This window comes from Schistocerca cancellata, chromosome 8, assembly GCF_023864275.1.
Source record: "Schistocerca cancellata isolate TAMUIC-IGC-003103 chromosome 8, iqSchCanc2.1, whole genome shotgun sequence".
Taxonomy (NCBI): domain Eukaryota; kingdom Metazoa; phylum Arthropoda; class Insecta; order Orthoptera; family Acrididae; genus Schistocerca; species Schistocerca cancellata.
The window spans coordinates 335591321-335607548 of NC_064633.1; the positions used below are offsets into that span (position 1 = coordinate 335591321).

The 16228-nt window shown below is 43.5% G+C and overlaps 1 protein-coding gene across 1 annotated transcript in view; it reads right to left on the reverse strand.

Moving 5' to 3' along the window:
- Positions 1-16228, reverse strand: part of LOC126094875 (uncharacterized) — a 112564-nt gene that overhangs the window by 41675 nt on the left and 54661 nt on the right. The window contains exon 3 of the mRNA XM_049909506.1: positions 15988-16123. Within this exon, the coding sequence (XP_049765463.1) occupies positions 15988-16123 (136 nt within the window). The remainder of the gene's footprint in view (positions 1-15987; positions 16124-16228) is intronic.

The following is a 16228-nucleotide window of genomic DNA, read 5'->3' on the forward strand; positions in this document are numbered from 1 at the left end:
AGGTGTGCAGTATACTGCTGCATCCGTTTTCAATAAGCTACCACTCTAATTAAAAAATCTTAGCCGTAATCTATGCGCTTTCAAATAGAAACAAGATTTTTCTCGTGGGTCTCTCCTGCTATTCTGTCGAGGAGTTCTTTGAAAAATTAAGCTGATTCTTGTTGTATTGTTGATTGCGTTTACTTAAACCTATGGATTGACTATTTTCGGGTTCATAAACATTTTATTTTTATCTGTTATTACTTTTATGTTGTAATTTCGTGTAATGACAGGTTCCATGACCTGGGAGATTTGCTCCTCAATTTGAACCTACGGTACTTGACGTGTAAATAAATAAATAAATAATATGTTTTCATCGCTGAAGACCACGGTGCGCCATTCCACCTTGCACGCTATCCCTTGAAGACACCAACTGAGCCGTGCACGTCGGTACTGTGGTGTGAGTGGGAGACTGGATATAGGTGTGTGTGCCGGCAGTCCCACTATTAACAACTGGTTCGCAACAATTCCTGTTGACACGTCTGGGCTCACAAACCCCCTTATCTGTACTGTGACAGCTGTACGATATGGCACTGCTTCCATTACAACACGACGATCTTGGCGTGCGTCACTGCTGCGTGGACGTCCGAAAAAAATGGCTCGAAGCATTATGGGACTTAACATCTGAGGTCATCAGTCCCCCTAGACTTAGAACTACTTAAACCTAACTAACCTAAGGACATCACACACATCCATGCCCGAGGCAGGATTCGAACCAGCGACCTTAGCAGCAGCGCAGTTCCGGACTGAAGCGCCTAGAACCGCTCGGCCGCAGTGGCCAACCGTAGACTTCCAGAACCTCGTCTACGGGCGACTACTGATACCAGCATGGTTGCACAGCTGACGCAACACGTTCAACGTGTGTGGTAGTTCTCCGAAACGACCATTCCGCCTCTCGCAAGGTTACAATTTGACCCCTTTCAAACTCGCTCCGTCGGTTGTACGAAGCGCCAGTGGGTCTCCGTGGCATGGTTGCCACCTTGCTTCTCGCATTTGCACCACACTGATCCTTCTGGCTGTATTTCCTATTAAAGGGTAGACACAGACGGCACTCTGATAGCTAAGTCACCACACTATCTGCTGGCGAACGACGTTGAAACCATTATCAGTACATCTAGGGTAAGGTGGTACAATTTCGATATAGGTACAATTCCGATCAACATAAGGTTTCGCCACATTTGTTGGTCTAGTAGTGTTGGTAAGGCTTGCCTTTGTGTGGCGTTGTAGTGTAGCAGCTTTCTACAGCTCCTCCTGTCTTTTCTAAGAATACACCACTTTGTGCTCCCTGCCGCCGTTGGTTAAGCAGCTGCCAGCAGCAAGCCGTATACTCTTAGCTCACTTTTTTGTCACATAGTTTAATTCTTAATTTCTTCGCGTGTTTTTGGTACTTGCATGGTTTAATTCATAAATTTCGGGCGTATTATAGTATTTGAGAGTTGTAGCATCGCGTTTTAGTACCTGAATAGTGTAAAATCGCGTAGTCTCCTTCCGCCGCCGAGCAGTGTGTCAGCAGTGCGCAAGTAGCAGCATTACTGCATTTACTAGACAATCTTGTATTTTAATAACCGTTTAAATTATGTGTCGAATTGTTTGTGCGCTCTGTAGATTAGTTGAGACGTTCTTTGCACAACAGTTTTTAGCATGGATAGGGACTGCAACTGCTGTGTTCGGATGCAGGCTGAGTTGGCATCCCTTCGCTCCCAGCTTCAGGCAGTGTTGGCTTCGGTCACACAGCTTGAGGCTGTTGCCAATGGGCATCACTGTGGGGGTCCGGATGGGGGTTTGTCGTGGACGGCCAGCTCGTCCCACGCATCCCCCGATCGGACTACGACTGTGGCTGCACGGGATACTGGCCACATTGAGGCTGATCCCTCACCTGTGGTAGAGTGGGAGGTCGTCTCGAGGTGTGGCAGGGGGCGAAAGACATTCCGGAGGGCTGAACGGAAGGTTCAAATGGTTCAAATGGCTCTGAGCACTATGGGACTTAACGTCTATGGTCATCAGTCCCCTAGAACTTAGAACTACTTAAACCTAACTAACCTAAGGACATCACACAACACCCAGTCATCACGAGGCAGAGAAAATCCCTGACCCCGCCGGGAATCGAACCCGGGAACCCGGGCGTGGGAAGAGAGAACGCTACCGCACGACCACGAGCTGCGGACTGAACGGAAGGCCTCTCCAGTTTGTCTGATGAACCGGTTTCAGGCTCTGTCTCAGGCTGATACTGATCTTCGGCCTGACATGGCTGCTTGTCCTGTTCCAGAGGTTGCCTCTCAGTCTGCAAGATCCGGGCGGTCGCAGAGGGTGGGCTTACTGGTAGTTGGGAGCTCCAACGTCAGGCGCGTAATGGGGCCCCTTAGGGATATGGCAGCAAGAGAGGGGAAGAAAACCAATATGCACTCCGTGTGCATACTGGGGGGAGTCATTCCAGATGTGGAAAGGTCCTTCCGGACGACATGAAGGGTACAGGGTGCACCCATCTGCAGGTGGTCGCTCATGTCGGCACCAATGATGTGTGTCGCTATGGATCGGAGGAAATCCTCTCTGGCTTCCGGCGGCTATCTGATTTGGTGAAGACTGCCAGTCTCGCTAGCGGGATGAAAGCAGAGCTCACCATCTGCAGCATCGTCGACAGGACTGACTGCGGACTTTTGGTACAGAGCCGAGTGGAGGGTCTGAATCAGAGGCTGAGACGGTTCTGCGACCGTGTGGGCTGCAGATTCCTCGACTTGCACCATAGGGTGGTGAGGTTTCGGATTCAGCTGGATAGGTCAGGAGTCCACTACACGCAGCAAGCGGCTACACGGGTAGCAGGGGTTGTGTGGCGTGGACTGGGTGGTTTTTTTAGGTTAGATGGCCTCGGGAACGTACAGAAAGGGCAACAGCCTCAAAGGGTGCGGGGCAAAGTCAGGACATGCGGGGACCAAGCAGCAATCGGTATTGTAATTGTAAACTGTCGAAGCTGCATTGGTAAAGTACCGGAACTTCAAGCGCTGATAGAAAGCACCGAAGCTGAAATCGTTATAGGTACAGAAAGCTGGCTGAAGCCAGAGATAAATTCTGTCGAAATTTTTACAAAGGCACAGACGGTGCTTAGAAAGGATAGATTGCATACAACCGGTGGTGGCGTGTTTGTCGCTGTTAGTAGTAGTTTATCCTGTAGTGAAGTAGAAGTGGATAGTTCCTGTGGATTATTATGGGTGGAGGTTACACTCAACAACCGAGCTAGGTTAATAGTTGGCTCCTTTTACCGACCTCCCGACTCAGCAGCATTAGTGGCAGAACAACTGAGAGAAAATTTGGAATTTTCTCAGCATGTTATAGTCCTAGGTGGAGATTTCAATTTACCAGATATAGACTGGGACACTCAGATGTTTAGGACGGGTGGTAGGGACAGAGCATCGAGTGATATTATACTGAGTGCACTATCCGAAAATTACCTCGATCAATTAAACAGAGAACCGACTCGTGAAGATAACATCTTGGACCTACTGACAACAAACAGACACGAACTTTTCGACTCTGTAAGTGCAGAACAGGTAAACAGTGATCATAAGGCCGTTGCAGCATCCCTGAATATGGAAGTTAATAAGAATATAAAAAAAAAGGGAGGAAGGTTTATCTGTTTAGCAAGAGTAATAGAAGGCAGATTTCAGACTACCTAACTGATCAAAACGAAAATTTCTGCTCCGACACTGACAATGTTGAGTGTTTATGGAAAAAGTCCAAGGCAATCGTAAAATGCGTTTTAGACAGGTACGTGCCGAGTAAAACTGTGAGGGACGGGAAAAACCCACCGTACTACAACAACAAAGTTAGGAAACTACTGCGAAAGCAAAGAGAGCTTCACTCCAAGTTTAAACGCAGCCAAAACCTCTCAGACAAACAGAAGCTAAACGATGTCAAAGCAGCGTAAGGAGGGCTATGCGTGAAGCGTTCAGTGAATTCGAAAGTAAAATTCTATGTAACGACTTGACAGAAAATCCTAGGAAGTTCTGGTCTTACGTTAAATCAGTAAGTGGCTCGAAACAGCATATCCAGACACTCCGGGATGATGATGGCATTGAAACAGAGGATGACACGCGTAAAGCTGAAATACTAAACACCTTTTTCCAAAGCTGTTTCACAGAGAAAAACTTCACTGCAGTTCCTTCTCTAAATCCTCGCACAAACGAAAAAATGGCTGACATCGAAATAAGTGTCCAAGGAATAGAAAAGCAACTGGAATCACTCAACAGAGGAAAGTCCACTGGACCTGACGGGATACCAATTCGATTCTACACAGAGTACGCGAAAGAACTTGCCCCCCTTCTAACAGCCGTGTACCGCAAGTCTCTAGAGGAACGGAAGGTTCCAACTGATTGGAAAAGAGTACAGGTAGTCCCAGTCTTCAAGAAGGGTCGTCGAGCAGATGCGCAAAACTATATCTCTGACGTCGATCTGTTGTAGAATTTTAGAACATGTTTGTTGCTCGCGTATCATGTCGTTTTTGGAAACCCAGAATCTACTCTGTAGGAATCAACATGGATTCCGGAAACAGCGATCCTGTGAGATCCAACTCGCTTTATTTGTTCATGAGACCCAGAAAATATTAGATACAGGCTCCCAGGTAGATGCTATTTTCCTTGACTTCCGGAAGGCGTTCGATACAGTTCCGCACTGTCGTCTGATAAACAAAGTAAGAGCCTACGGAATATCAGACCAGCTGTGTGGCTGGATTGGAGAGTTTTTAGTAAACAGAACACAGCATGTTGTTATCAATGGAGAGACGTCTACAGACGTTAAAGTAACCTCTGGCGTGCCACAGGGTAGTGTTATGAGACCATTGCTTTTCACAATATATATAAATGACCTAGTAGATAGTGTCGGAAGTTCCATGCGGCTTTTCGCAGATGATGCTGTAGTACACAGAGAAGTTGCAGCATTAGAAAATTGTAGCGAAATGCAGGAAGATCTGCAGCGGATAGGCACTTGGTGCAGGGAGTGGCAACTGACCCTTAACATAGACAAATGTAATGTATTGCGAACACATAGAAAGAAGGATCCTTTATTGTATGATTATATGATAGCGGAACAAACACTGGTAGCAGTTACTCCTGTAAAATATCTGGGAGTATGCGTGCGGAACGATTTGAAGTGGAATGATTTATGTGTTGGCAGAAGAGCCAACACCGTATAGCTAGAGGAGGCCGAAATGCCGCGTTAAAGCTCACGCAGGCTGGCGTGAGGTCTGGAAAATGACAAGGAATTATAGTAGCCTAAAATAGTACATAGCTTCTGGAATACTTAACATTAATCCATAATTGTTGTACATCGCTCTTGATGATACATAAGTGCAATCTCAATATACACTGGTAATGGCGCCCTGCTAGGTCGTAGCAAATGACGTAGCTGAAGGCTATGCTAACTATCGTCTCGGCAAATGAGAGCGTATTTGTCAGTGTAGCTTCGCTAGCAAAGTCGGCTGTACAACTGGGACGAGTGCTAGGATGTGTCTCTAGACCTGCCGTGTGGCGGCGCTCGGTCTGCCATCACTGACAGTGTGCGACACGCGGGTCCGTCGTATACTAGCGGACCGCGGCCGATTTAAAAGCTACCACCTAGCAAGTGTGGTGTCTGGCGGTGACACCACAATGATCATATAAAATTAATTGTTGGTAAGGTGGGTACCAGGTTGAGATTCATTGGGAGAGTCCTTAGAAAATGTAGTCCATCAACAAAGGCGGTGGCTTACAAAACACTCGTTCGACCTATACTTGAGTATTGATCATCAGTGTGGGATCCGTACCAGATTGGGCTGACGGAGGAGATAGAGAAGATCCAAAGAAGTGCGGCGCGTTTCGTCACAGGGTTATTTGGTAAGCGTGATAGCGTTACGGAGATGTTTAGGAAACTCAAGTGGCAGACTCTGCAAGAGAGGCGCTCTGCATCGCGGTGTAGCTTGCTGTCCAGGTTTCGAGAGGGTGCGTTTCTGGATGAGGTATCGAATATATTGCTTCCCCCTACTTATACCTCCCGAGGAGATCACGAATGTAAAATTAGAGAGATTCGAGCGCGCACGGAGGCTTTCAGACAGTCGTTCTTCCCGCGAACCATACGCGACTGGAACAGAAAAGGGAGGTATTGACAGTGGCACGTAAAGTGTCCTCCGCCACACACCGTTGGGTGGTGTATAAATGTAGATGTAGATGTGCTACGGAGATATAATTTTTTTCCTGTTAAGAGGTAGGTGAAGCTACTTAGTCTAACGCGCTCTTATAAATTTTCTAGTTTCCAAGCGCCTGCAAATTCTATGTTAGTGAGGTTAGAAACTTGTTTTCCGTTCGGTCGTGTTCTGAGGCACCTACAGAGAAAGCCTCTGTCACATGTGCAGCCGTCTCTTGGCACAATTCACTACTATTTACTCGTGATTTTGAAACGTCCCCTTAGAACAATTTTATACATGACAGTGCTTAACCTGACACACAATATTTTTAGCGCAACGCAATCTGACTTTCAAAAATCCCTACAAAAGAATAGCCCTGACTAACACTAACCTATACCTTTCACAAATCACTTACCCCACCAAAAATCTTCGTTACTCGAACTACTGCTAAACAGCGAGCGCCACTACTGCCAGCTAAATAAAAGATTCAAACTACGGAAGGCACTAACTACTGATAGGCATAGTTAGCAAATGAAAGATTTTAATAGAGAACAAACAATGTATTTACCTTAATAGTGTTGAAAAATCATAATATACATAGCAGTTCATGACATCCAGTATTGGAAATTTCAAAACTCCGCCATCTCTCTCCCCACATCCACCACTGCTGGCGGCTCACCTCCAACTGCGCAACGCTACGCGCTGTTCACATCCAGCTGCCGCTGCCCAACACTACAATGGCAGACAACAATGCAAACTAGCCACAGACTGCACACAGCACAGCCAGTGATTTTCATACAGAGCGCTATGTGGCGGCGGCGTTACCAATATAAGAACCTAAACAGCCTACTTACAATTTCACTCACGCCAATAGTACATTTTTCAAAAATGGTTCAAATGGCTCTGAGCACTATGGGACTCAACTGCTGAGGTCATTAGTCCCCTAGAACTTAGAACTAGTTAAACCTAACTAACCTAAGGACATCACAAACATCCATGCCCGAGGCAGGATTCGAACCTGCGACCGTAGCGAATAGTACATTTTCGATCAGAAAAATGGTACAATTTCGATACCCTAGTACAATTTCGATCAATGCAGTTTTCTAGTTTAGTCCGTCACGATTGGTTACCATAGACATACTATACACAATTATTTCAAATAAATTCTTTATATTTAAACATTTTCCTTCGCGATTTTTAAAGCCACCTCTTATTTTCTAAATGCCACGAAAACGAGCAGAAAAGAAAATCTGTAATAAATGGAGTCCAGTTGCATTAGATGAGGTAATAAAGAGTGTAATGAGTGGACATTTGAGCCTTCGAGCTGCTTCAGAATTATGACATTCCTTTCAGCACTTAACATGGTAAAGTGCAAATTAAAATGAAAATGCAAGCTGGATTAACTCCAACTAGTCCTATAGAAAACAGAACTGGTCATCCAACGGTACTCAGTTCGGAAATGGAACATGCTTTGGTCCACAGAGCTTTATTTCTAGAACAGTGAGGATTGCGTCTGTCGCCTCTCCAGTTAAGAAAAGCTGCATTTCGGTTAGCTGAGAAAAATAATTTGAAACATCCGTGGAACTTAGAAAGCAAGTTTGCTGGAATAGATTGGTTTAGAGCATTTGTTAAGAGACACACTCGCCTTAGCATGAGAAAACCCGAGGGTCTTCCGCTAGCCAGAGCTGAAGGCTTAAATAAAGCAAAATTTAGAAGAAATCTTAAAGGAATATGATTTGCTTGCTAAACCAGAGTGTATTTACAATATGGATGAATCCGGCTTTCCTCTTAACAAAAAATCCATAAAAATAATAAGTCGTAAAGGAAAGCGAGAAGTTGTTTCACTAAAAAACGTGTAAAGAGGACAAAATGTGACTGTTCCTGCATGCACGAATGCAAGTGGTGCGTATATACCACCAATGATAATTTTTAAAGGAGTGAGGAAACGCCCTGAGTTTCAAGATAGCTTACCTCCTGGTTCCATTACGGAGATGAGTGAATCGGGATACATTAATGAAGAATTCTCTGGCTTTGACACTTCAAGAAATACAAAAGAGTGGGTAGCCCTATTACACTATTATTGACAACAATGGCAGCCACTCCAGCTTAGATGCTGTAGAATATTGTCGGGAAAATGGGATAGGACTTTTGGGATTGTTTCCGCACAGTATACATGTACTGCAACCACTAGATAGAACTTTCTTCAAGTCCCTGAAGGCTCAGTATCACAGAAATGCAACTGAGTGGATTCATCACAATCTCAATGAAAGCATTACAAAACAACGATTTTTTACTATTTTCTGTGATGCCTGGAGTAAAAACTGAGTCAGTCAATGTTCAGGAATAATGTCCTTTTGCAAAGACATTGTTCCCTAGGACAAAATTTGCTCCTTCAACGTTATTCGAGGCTGCTGCTCCTTCAATCTCCACCAGTTAAGCTACTAACAGCACTATGGGAGAAGAACCCTTATCTTCAAAAGATGTGACTGAAGAACACGGCAAATCCGTAACGCCAGGGACAAGTGCCATTTCTCAGCACGATGCTGTCAAGGACATTTTGCCAAGTCCAGAGAAAAAATTATTGCCTCGGAAGAGGAAAACATAGACATCAGCTAGACTCACTTCAGCTGAAAACCTGGTAAACTTCCGCAGCAAGAAAAAACTTTTTCAACAGGGCATAAGGAAAGCAATGAACAAATGCAACAAGAACAATAAGCAGAAGTGGCGCTGAGCACTATGGGACTTAAACTTCTGAGGTCATCAGTCCCCTAGAACTTAGAACTACTTAAACCTAACTAACCTAAGGACATCACACACATCCATGCCCGAGGCAGGATTCGAAGCTGCGACCGTAGCGGTCGCGTGGTTCCAGACTGTAGCGCCTAGAACCGCTCGGCCACACCGGCTGGCGAAATGTACGTCTTTGAGTAATGATGAAAGAAGTGTACCAAGCTTCAAATCGCCAGCAAACAACGAGAATAATTGTGGATTTTGCTTATTGAATTATTATAGTGCAGAATCAGTAACTAAGGGTGACTGGATTAGCTGCCAAAAATGCAATGTTTGGTACCACGAAGTATGCGTTGGTGCCCGAGAGAAAAAGAGCTTTTTATGTGGAAGATGCCAGTGATCAAAATTGCACCAGGAAGTGATCACAATTATACGTAGTGTGATACTTTTCTCAATCCTGTAACCTTTTTTTATGTTTATACCAACATTTGTAATTGTCTAATATTTGTGTTACTTATTCATTAAACATCCAAGTACAAGTGCCATAGTTAAAATTATTTCATTTCTCAATATATCTGCAGTTACAATACCATTTGTCCAAAATTATCGCAATTGTACCACCTTACCCTACCATCCCCCAAGGGGCACCGACGTCGGCTTTCTAGGTGTACTAGTTCTTTTCCATATATTCTATATATCATTTGTTGCAGGTCGTGGTTGACGTTTCACATGTGGCTGAACACTTCCTGTTTCCTTAAATAACGTAACTATCCGGCGAACGGTCCGGACACTTGGATGATGTCGTCCAGGATACCGAGCAGCATACATAGTACACGCCCGTTGGGTATTTTGATCACAATAGCCATACATCAGCACGATATCGACATTTTCCACAATTGGTAAACGGTCCATTTTAACACGGGTAATGTATCACGAAGCAAATACCGTCCGGACTGGCGGAATGTTACGTGATACCACGTACTTATACGTTTGTGACTATTACAGCGCCATCTGCCACAAAGCGAAAAAGTGGTCCAACTAAAACATTCATAGTTCTTTACGTACTACACGAATATGTAATAAAAATGGGGGCCATTATTAAAAAAAAAACAAAAAAAACGCAGTTGATATCCGTTTGACCTATGGCAGCGCCATCTAGCGGGCCAACCATAGCGCCATCTGGTTTCCCACTTCAAGCTAGACAAGTTTCGTTCTTTGTAGTTTTTTCGTTTGGCGCTTATTTCGTGAGATATTTGGCCCGGTCACGATCAATGGACCACCATATATATATATATATATATATATATATATATATATATATATATATGTTAGAACCCTCGATCTCCTGCATGGTAACCCAAAACTCTATCGACTGCGCCAACTGTGCAGCTGTCAGATGTAGTTACCATACGTGCTGTTACAGTGTTGCCAGATTGCCACTCTTTAACGTCATTTTTCTGCCAGATATACTCGCCAGACGAATTTTGGAACAGACGTTTTTTTTATCGCTGGCATGTGAGGAGTCGCGCTGCGAAGCCCGAGTGCGCGAATTTCGCTTCACCCTGTATACATATAATGTGTGTGTTAATGGTACTACAGATCGTGTCAGATTCAAAAAATGACTAGTTGCTTATCATATCTACATGAAGCGCTAAATTGTAGTTACAGTTTATCGTCCATAGTGGGCATAATGAAACGATTACAGCATCTGGAACTGAGCAACTGTTTTCTTATTGGACTCATTACTTCGCAAGTTTCTTGGGTAACATTTCTGACTTTAGGGCCATAATACCCTACTCCTGGTTTTACTTTATAGTTTGGTTGAAACTGCATTTGCTGGGGTGTGACACAAGGAGTGGGACCACTAGTTCCATGAGAAACTGTGCCAGTTTAATAGTCGGTTGATCTGATTGGCTGCCACACGAGGAGCCAGAGTTTCAAAGCTCTAATTTTCATTTAGTAATATTTTTTATGTATAACTCAGAATAACTGTCTAAAATAGCCTCTCAATACTAAGATATAGAACTTCGAATGTCATTTTAGTAACAACTTTCAGTAACTTTATAATAACGATATTCAGACGATATTCAGATATTCGCCAAAAATTCGAGTGAAGCGAAGTGATTCGTTTTAGCAAAGGCTGTCGAGCTCAGTATAATAGGTCATATATTACTGTTCGGTATAGAGGGGACCTACTGTTAAGATTTGAGTTGTGTTTAGTACGGAATAATGTTAAATAACAGCATCTCTGCATTCAGTGCAGAGAAGATCAAAGTAGGGAATGTGTAAATTGTCTGTGAATGTAATGTGTGCAATGTATTCAATGTACCAGAGTGAGACGTAGGACTTAGGGAAAGGCAGATTTCTGTGTGGACGGGACTTTACTCAGTTGCCGTTGGTTGCTCAGTTTTTTTTTTTTAATGATGTACACTTTATTTGGATCCAGTTGCATATAAGGTTGACAATAAGGAACAATTATCAAATTTGACTGTTAAGACGGTATCTAATAAAAAATTCTTTAGACAAATTGCATTCACAGCTGAAGGCCTTATTGACAAGAGATTCAAATTATTTGTCGGCTGAAGGCCCCAATAGTAGTTATTCAACACAATTTCACAGCTGAAAGCCTAGATAGCAAATTCTAACTAAAACATTATAAAAAAGAGGCACAATCATATTAAGAGACAATATGTAATTAAAAATTCGTAAGAAAAATTGCATTCACGGCTGAAGGCCTTATTGGCAAGAAATTCAAATTATTTGTCGGCTGAAGGATCCAATAGTAATTACTCAAAAACAATTTGACGGCTGAAGGCCTAGATAACAAATTCTTATTAAAATATTATAAAAAAGGACAATCATATTAAGAGACAATATCTAATTATAAATTCTTAAGACAAATTGCATTCACGGCTGAAGGCATTATTGACAGTTATCACAATCTGACCAAATCAAGAGAGAAGTGGGCCTCAGTCAGTGCTCCAACGATCGACCTGGGAAAGTCGCTGAATTTCGTAAACGATAAGACAGGCAGCCAGGAGTTGTACTCACTTAACTGGATGGCAACTCAAAATAGTGACAGTTTAAACGCAGACCAACACTCTTGCAAAACCTACCTAACGTCTGGTAACCAAAAAACGATGGAATAACCCAGGCAAGGCGGAACCGGCGGACACCACTGCGTCTTCAGAATCCGGCGTTTAGAACATCCAGAAGCACAAGGAACCACTATGACCAAAGTAGTCCAAAAGAACAAACTATCCAAACCACAATCAAGGAGGCTGTCGAACTACACGCCTTACCAGACAGCAGCGGCAAGACGAGGAAAAGTACACTGCCGCGAAAATATGCTAACCTCCAGGGCAGGTAACTGGGGCGTAAGCGGCCACTAGGCAGAAAAATACCGCTGGGTGAACTTCCTGAATAAACACAAGGAATTCATTGATTAATAATTAGAAGTGAAGGACGGCTAATTAATTTCGCCAACTCCAGACGCTCCACTTGTTGCTCTCCGTCTCAGTGACCCTTGAGCAGCAACACGCGAACAAATGTGTGGTGTCTAAATAGTGGTGGTTTCGCTACTGGGTTAATGTTCACTCAACTCAAACGTCCTGGGTCCGGTGGACAACGAGGTTGTGGCGCTCGCAACTGCAGCCCCTCGATCCGGCAGTGTCTGCGTGCCGCCAGCGGTCCCGGCATGTCACCGCGCTGCCGGACCTCACTGCTGCTCTGTCCCAACCGAACTACCGACACACTCCGACCCGGAAAACACTTATCGGCCTTCCAAAGATAGTATCACGGTACTAGATATCGATAAACGCTGCTGCTGCCACTCACAGACAGACAACGCTAGTAAACGTAGTGGCGCCAGTAAACACAAGAAGAAAACGAGACGACACTACCCCTATTACAGAATGCCAACCTACCAATGGCACATGCGCGAGCCGCACACGGCTCACAGAGTTATAGGAGTTCATTACTGTGATACGTAGGACTTTGTAGGCGTACATTTGTAACATGCATTGTTAGCAGTTTGTAGCTTTGCCTGCTATTTGATTCGTGTGTAGTTAAAGAAAATTTGAGTATTTTGTAGCGTTGGGAGCTTTAGCCAATTCACATGATAATTTATTACAGTCTCACCTGAAGAATAACAAACTTGTGACCTAAGATCCACATCCATGCAGTTACAAGGACGTGAGGTGGGTGGAAAATTACAGAATCTCAGCGTTCTGCATTGATGCAGCAGAGTATAAAATGACCCTTCACATGTCCTGCATTTCCATCAAAAATGGGAATAGTTACATGTTATCTTTGGTAACACGGAGGAGGGAATGAATGAATGTGCAGAGCGTGTGTTGCACAGGACTCTGACTGCATTCGTTACTTTCACTTGCTACTAGTAGAGTGCGTGCAGAATAACATGGCCAGTAGATGCCAATCGGCAATGCAAGCATGGAGTGACTGATAATTGTGGGGATTGCTGGCAGGCGGTCAGAAGTCTATAGGTTAAATGCCGATCGCTGGATGAGAAGTGCTGTTCTAAACTGAAGCCTACGCTCACATTTTTTATGAATATTAAGTGAACCCCTCCATGGCCATACTTGCATGGTGATTATTGGAACCTTTGTTTAGTATCTAGAAAGAATCCCACTGAAAATGCAACAAAAGCAGCAATTTATTTTCGCTTCGCTTGTTAACCATTTGTAGTTTTCACAGAAACATCATGAATGGCGAATTTTGAGTAAAACGTACATTTCCCCCGCCATGTAGAAATTTGCTTCTTGTGGCAAAACACACCGGAGTCTTACCTCACTAACATGTTGTGCAGACGCTTTTGCGAGAGAATTCTGAAACAATGGTTTACTAAGTGAGGAACTGAGGAAAATCAAGGGCAATAGTTTGTGAAAAAGCACGTCCTCGTGGCTTGTGAAAAAGCACATCTTCGGTACAAAGACAAACCCGTAATATTTTTCACTTATAATGTTGCAAAACTCACAGCATTTCTCGTTTCACCGGCTATCGATGGGCCTTAAAAATTACATTCTTTCATCGATAAAGTCTGGAAGAACATGGTAGATAACGAAGTTTTACATAATAACAATAGGGCCTCTTTCCGTGCCATCATTTGCCAAAATCTCACATTGCATCTCAAACTGTTTATGAAACGTGACGAGTGTTGTGAAAATTTCATTCTGGCTTCATCGCTTGGCACGACTCATTGCAAATGAGTGTGCTACATAAAATCAATTTTCTCGAGATTGGTGACAGACAGAGACCTCCACCCAAGCCTAAAGAGAAATTAAATTAAATTATTATAGTCCGTGACTACTGCAGTAGCAATGGTGCAGCAACCGTAACATATCTTTATAACAGAAAAAAACAGTCTCAGTTGCACAAGAGAGCTTTATTTAACCCTCACGTGACCAACAAAAGCAAGAAACTGAATTATTTGGAAGAGCTTGAACTTTCTAAGCGCATCATTTTCAAATTTCCGAATCTAATGAATAAACAAGTCTTTTCAAAATATCAGACACATTTTGATATTATGATGCGTATGTTGAAATGATGGTTGCCACATATATTACTACCTACACTACTTACTGATTATTTTATTTAGCTGAACCATTAGTTAAGTTTTAGCGCGCCATTTTGTGAGCCTTTTCTCACTATGGCTCCACAGGGCCTTGACACTTGTTTTGCAGTCGAGCTGCCGTCACGGCAGAGCGTGCTCACAATATTGTAAACTGACCACATTTTTGTTCATGGGACGGTTTCTTCATGGCTGAGTTATCATCGCTACAATTAGCGTTGCTTCTTGCTTCGTTGCTTCATATTTTACTAATTTTTTGCTGGTTCTTTATTCTTGTTAGTGCCTAGTTATGTGCCAAAGGTGTATTAGCCGAGCCATTACGTGAGTGTACTTTGCCCTAGTGAGTTTTTATGTTCACTGAATATGCCTAGCTGCCTAGGCTAGATACCCCTCGCACGCTTTAGTAGCTTTCCTTTTCCTGTTGTCATTATATTTTTTCGTGTTGTTTCTATTTGATGTGATGAAGCATTGATAGTGACTATTAGGCTGTTACTTCCCAGTTCTTTGGGACTCTTAATCACGTTTGACGTCTCGGTCACGAGTAGGAAGAATTTTATTGGTGATGTTATGAAGCATTGACGTAGCTATCTGGCTGTTACCTCCCAGTTCTACGGAACTCTTAATTACGTTTGACGCCTCGGTTACGATTAGCAAGAAGTTTTATCGGCAAGCTCAGTTATGGTGCAATATTTTCTGAGCTGAAATTTACACCCCTCACCACCCCCTGAAACACAAATGTGGTCCTGTACTCCATAGTCTAGTCGGTGTATGTCTTTCTCTTGTTAGTTTTAATTTATTTTCTTATTATTGCCTTCAATAGCAATTTATGCTTACATCAGTTTATAATTTCCCAAGATTGTCTGATGGTGCCTGGAACAGGCGAAACGCGTTACTTGTGAGGATTAAATAAATCTATATTGTGCAAGCAGGGCTGTTTTTTCTGCTCTAACAATTCAATATGTTAGCTAAATTTCATATGCAGCAACATACTGTATTATGTAATATGCACTGAACGCAAAATCGTAGTGACCCTTAGTTTTCATCGTAAACTTATTCGAATTTCGCGCAGTGTCTTACTTAATTGCAGGTAGCACAACAGCTATGACCATTAACGAAATGATGGGCTCGTCATCATGAAGCTGATATATAAAGCTACAAATAAAGCAAAAACCATTTTTTTACCGAATAGCTTCTGTAAAATCGTTTGAGAAGGATTGCAGCGCATGCACCTCGATTCTGTCATCGAAACATGTCGCCAACTGGCTGAAAGCGTGCAATGTTGGTTTCCTCTTCCAAAGAAACGAATGTGCTCGCCCATCTCTTTGGTCACTGGGCATCGGCCACCGTACCCTGCAAGGACTCTAGTCTATTTCAAAAACATCGTTTTTTATTGTTTCATTATATCGCCCTACTTGCCCGCGTGCAGTGTCTTCCACTGCAGACGACGCGCACAGCCGATCGAGTCGGCGTGCAGACTTACCGTCTCGGATGGCAGCAACCGCGCTCTTGAGTGACCTCAGTTTGTAGGCGTCCAGCCAGTGGGAGAAGCGGTCCCTGACGCGCTGCGGGTGGTTGTAGCCGTCACCAACCAGCCCAAGCACCACCAGCGCCTGCACCTGTCCTCAGCACAACACAAACTGGCGCCTCAGTGCTGTAGTACTGCACGTGGTACGAAAATTAATAACTGATCTTGAACAACATACAAGTACTAAAAGCTCCGT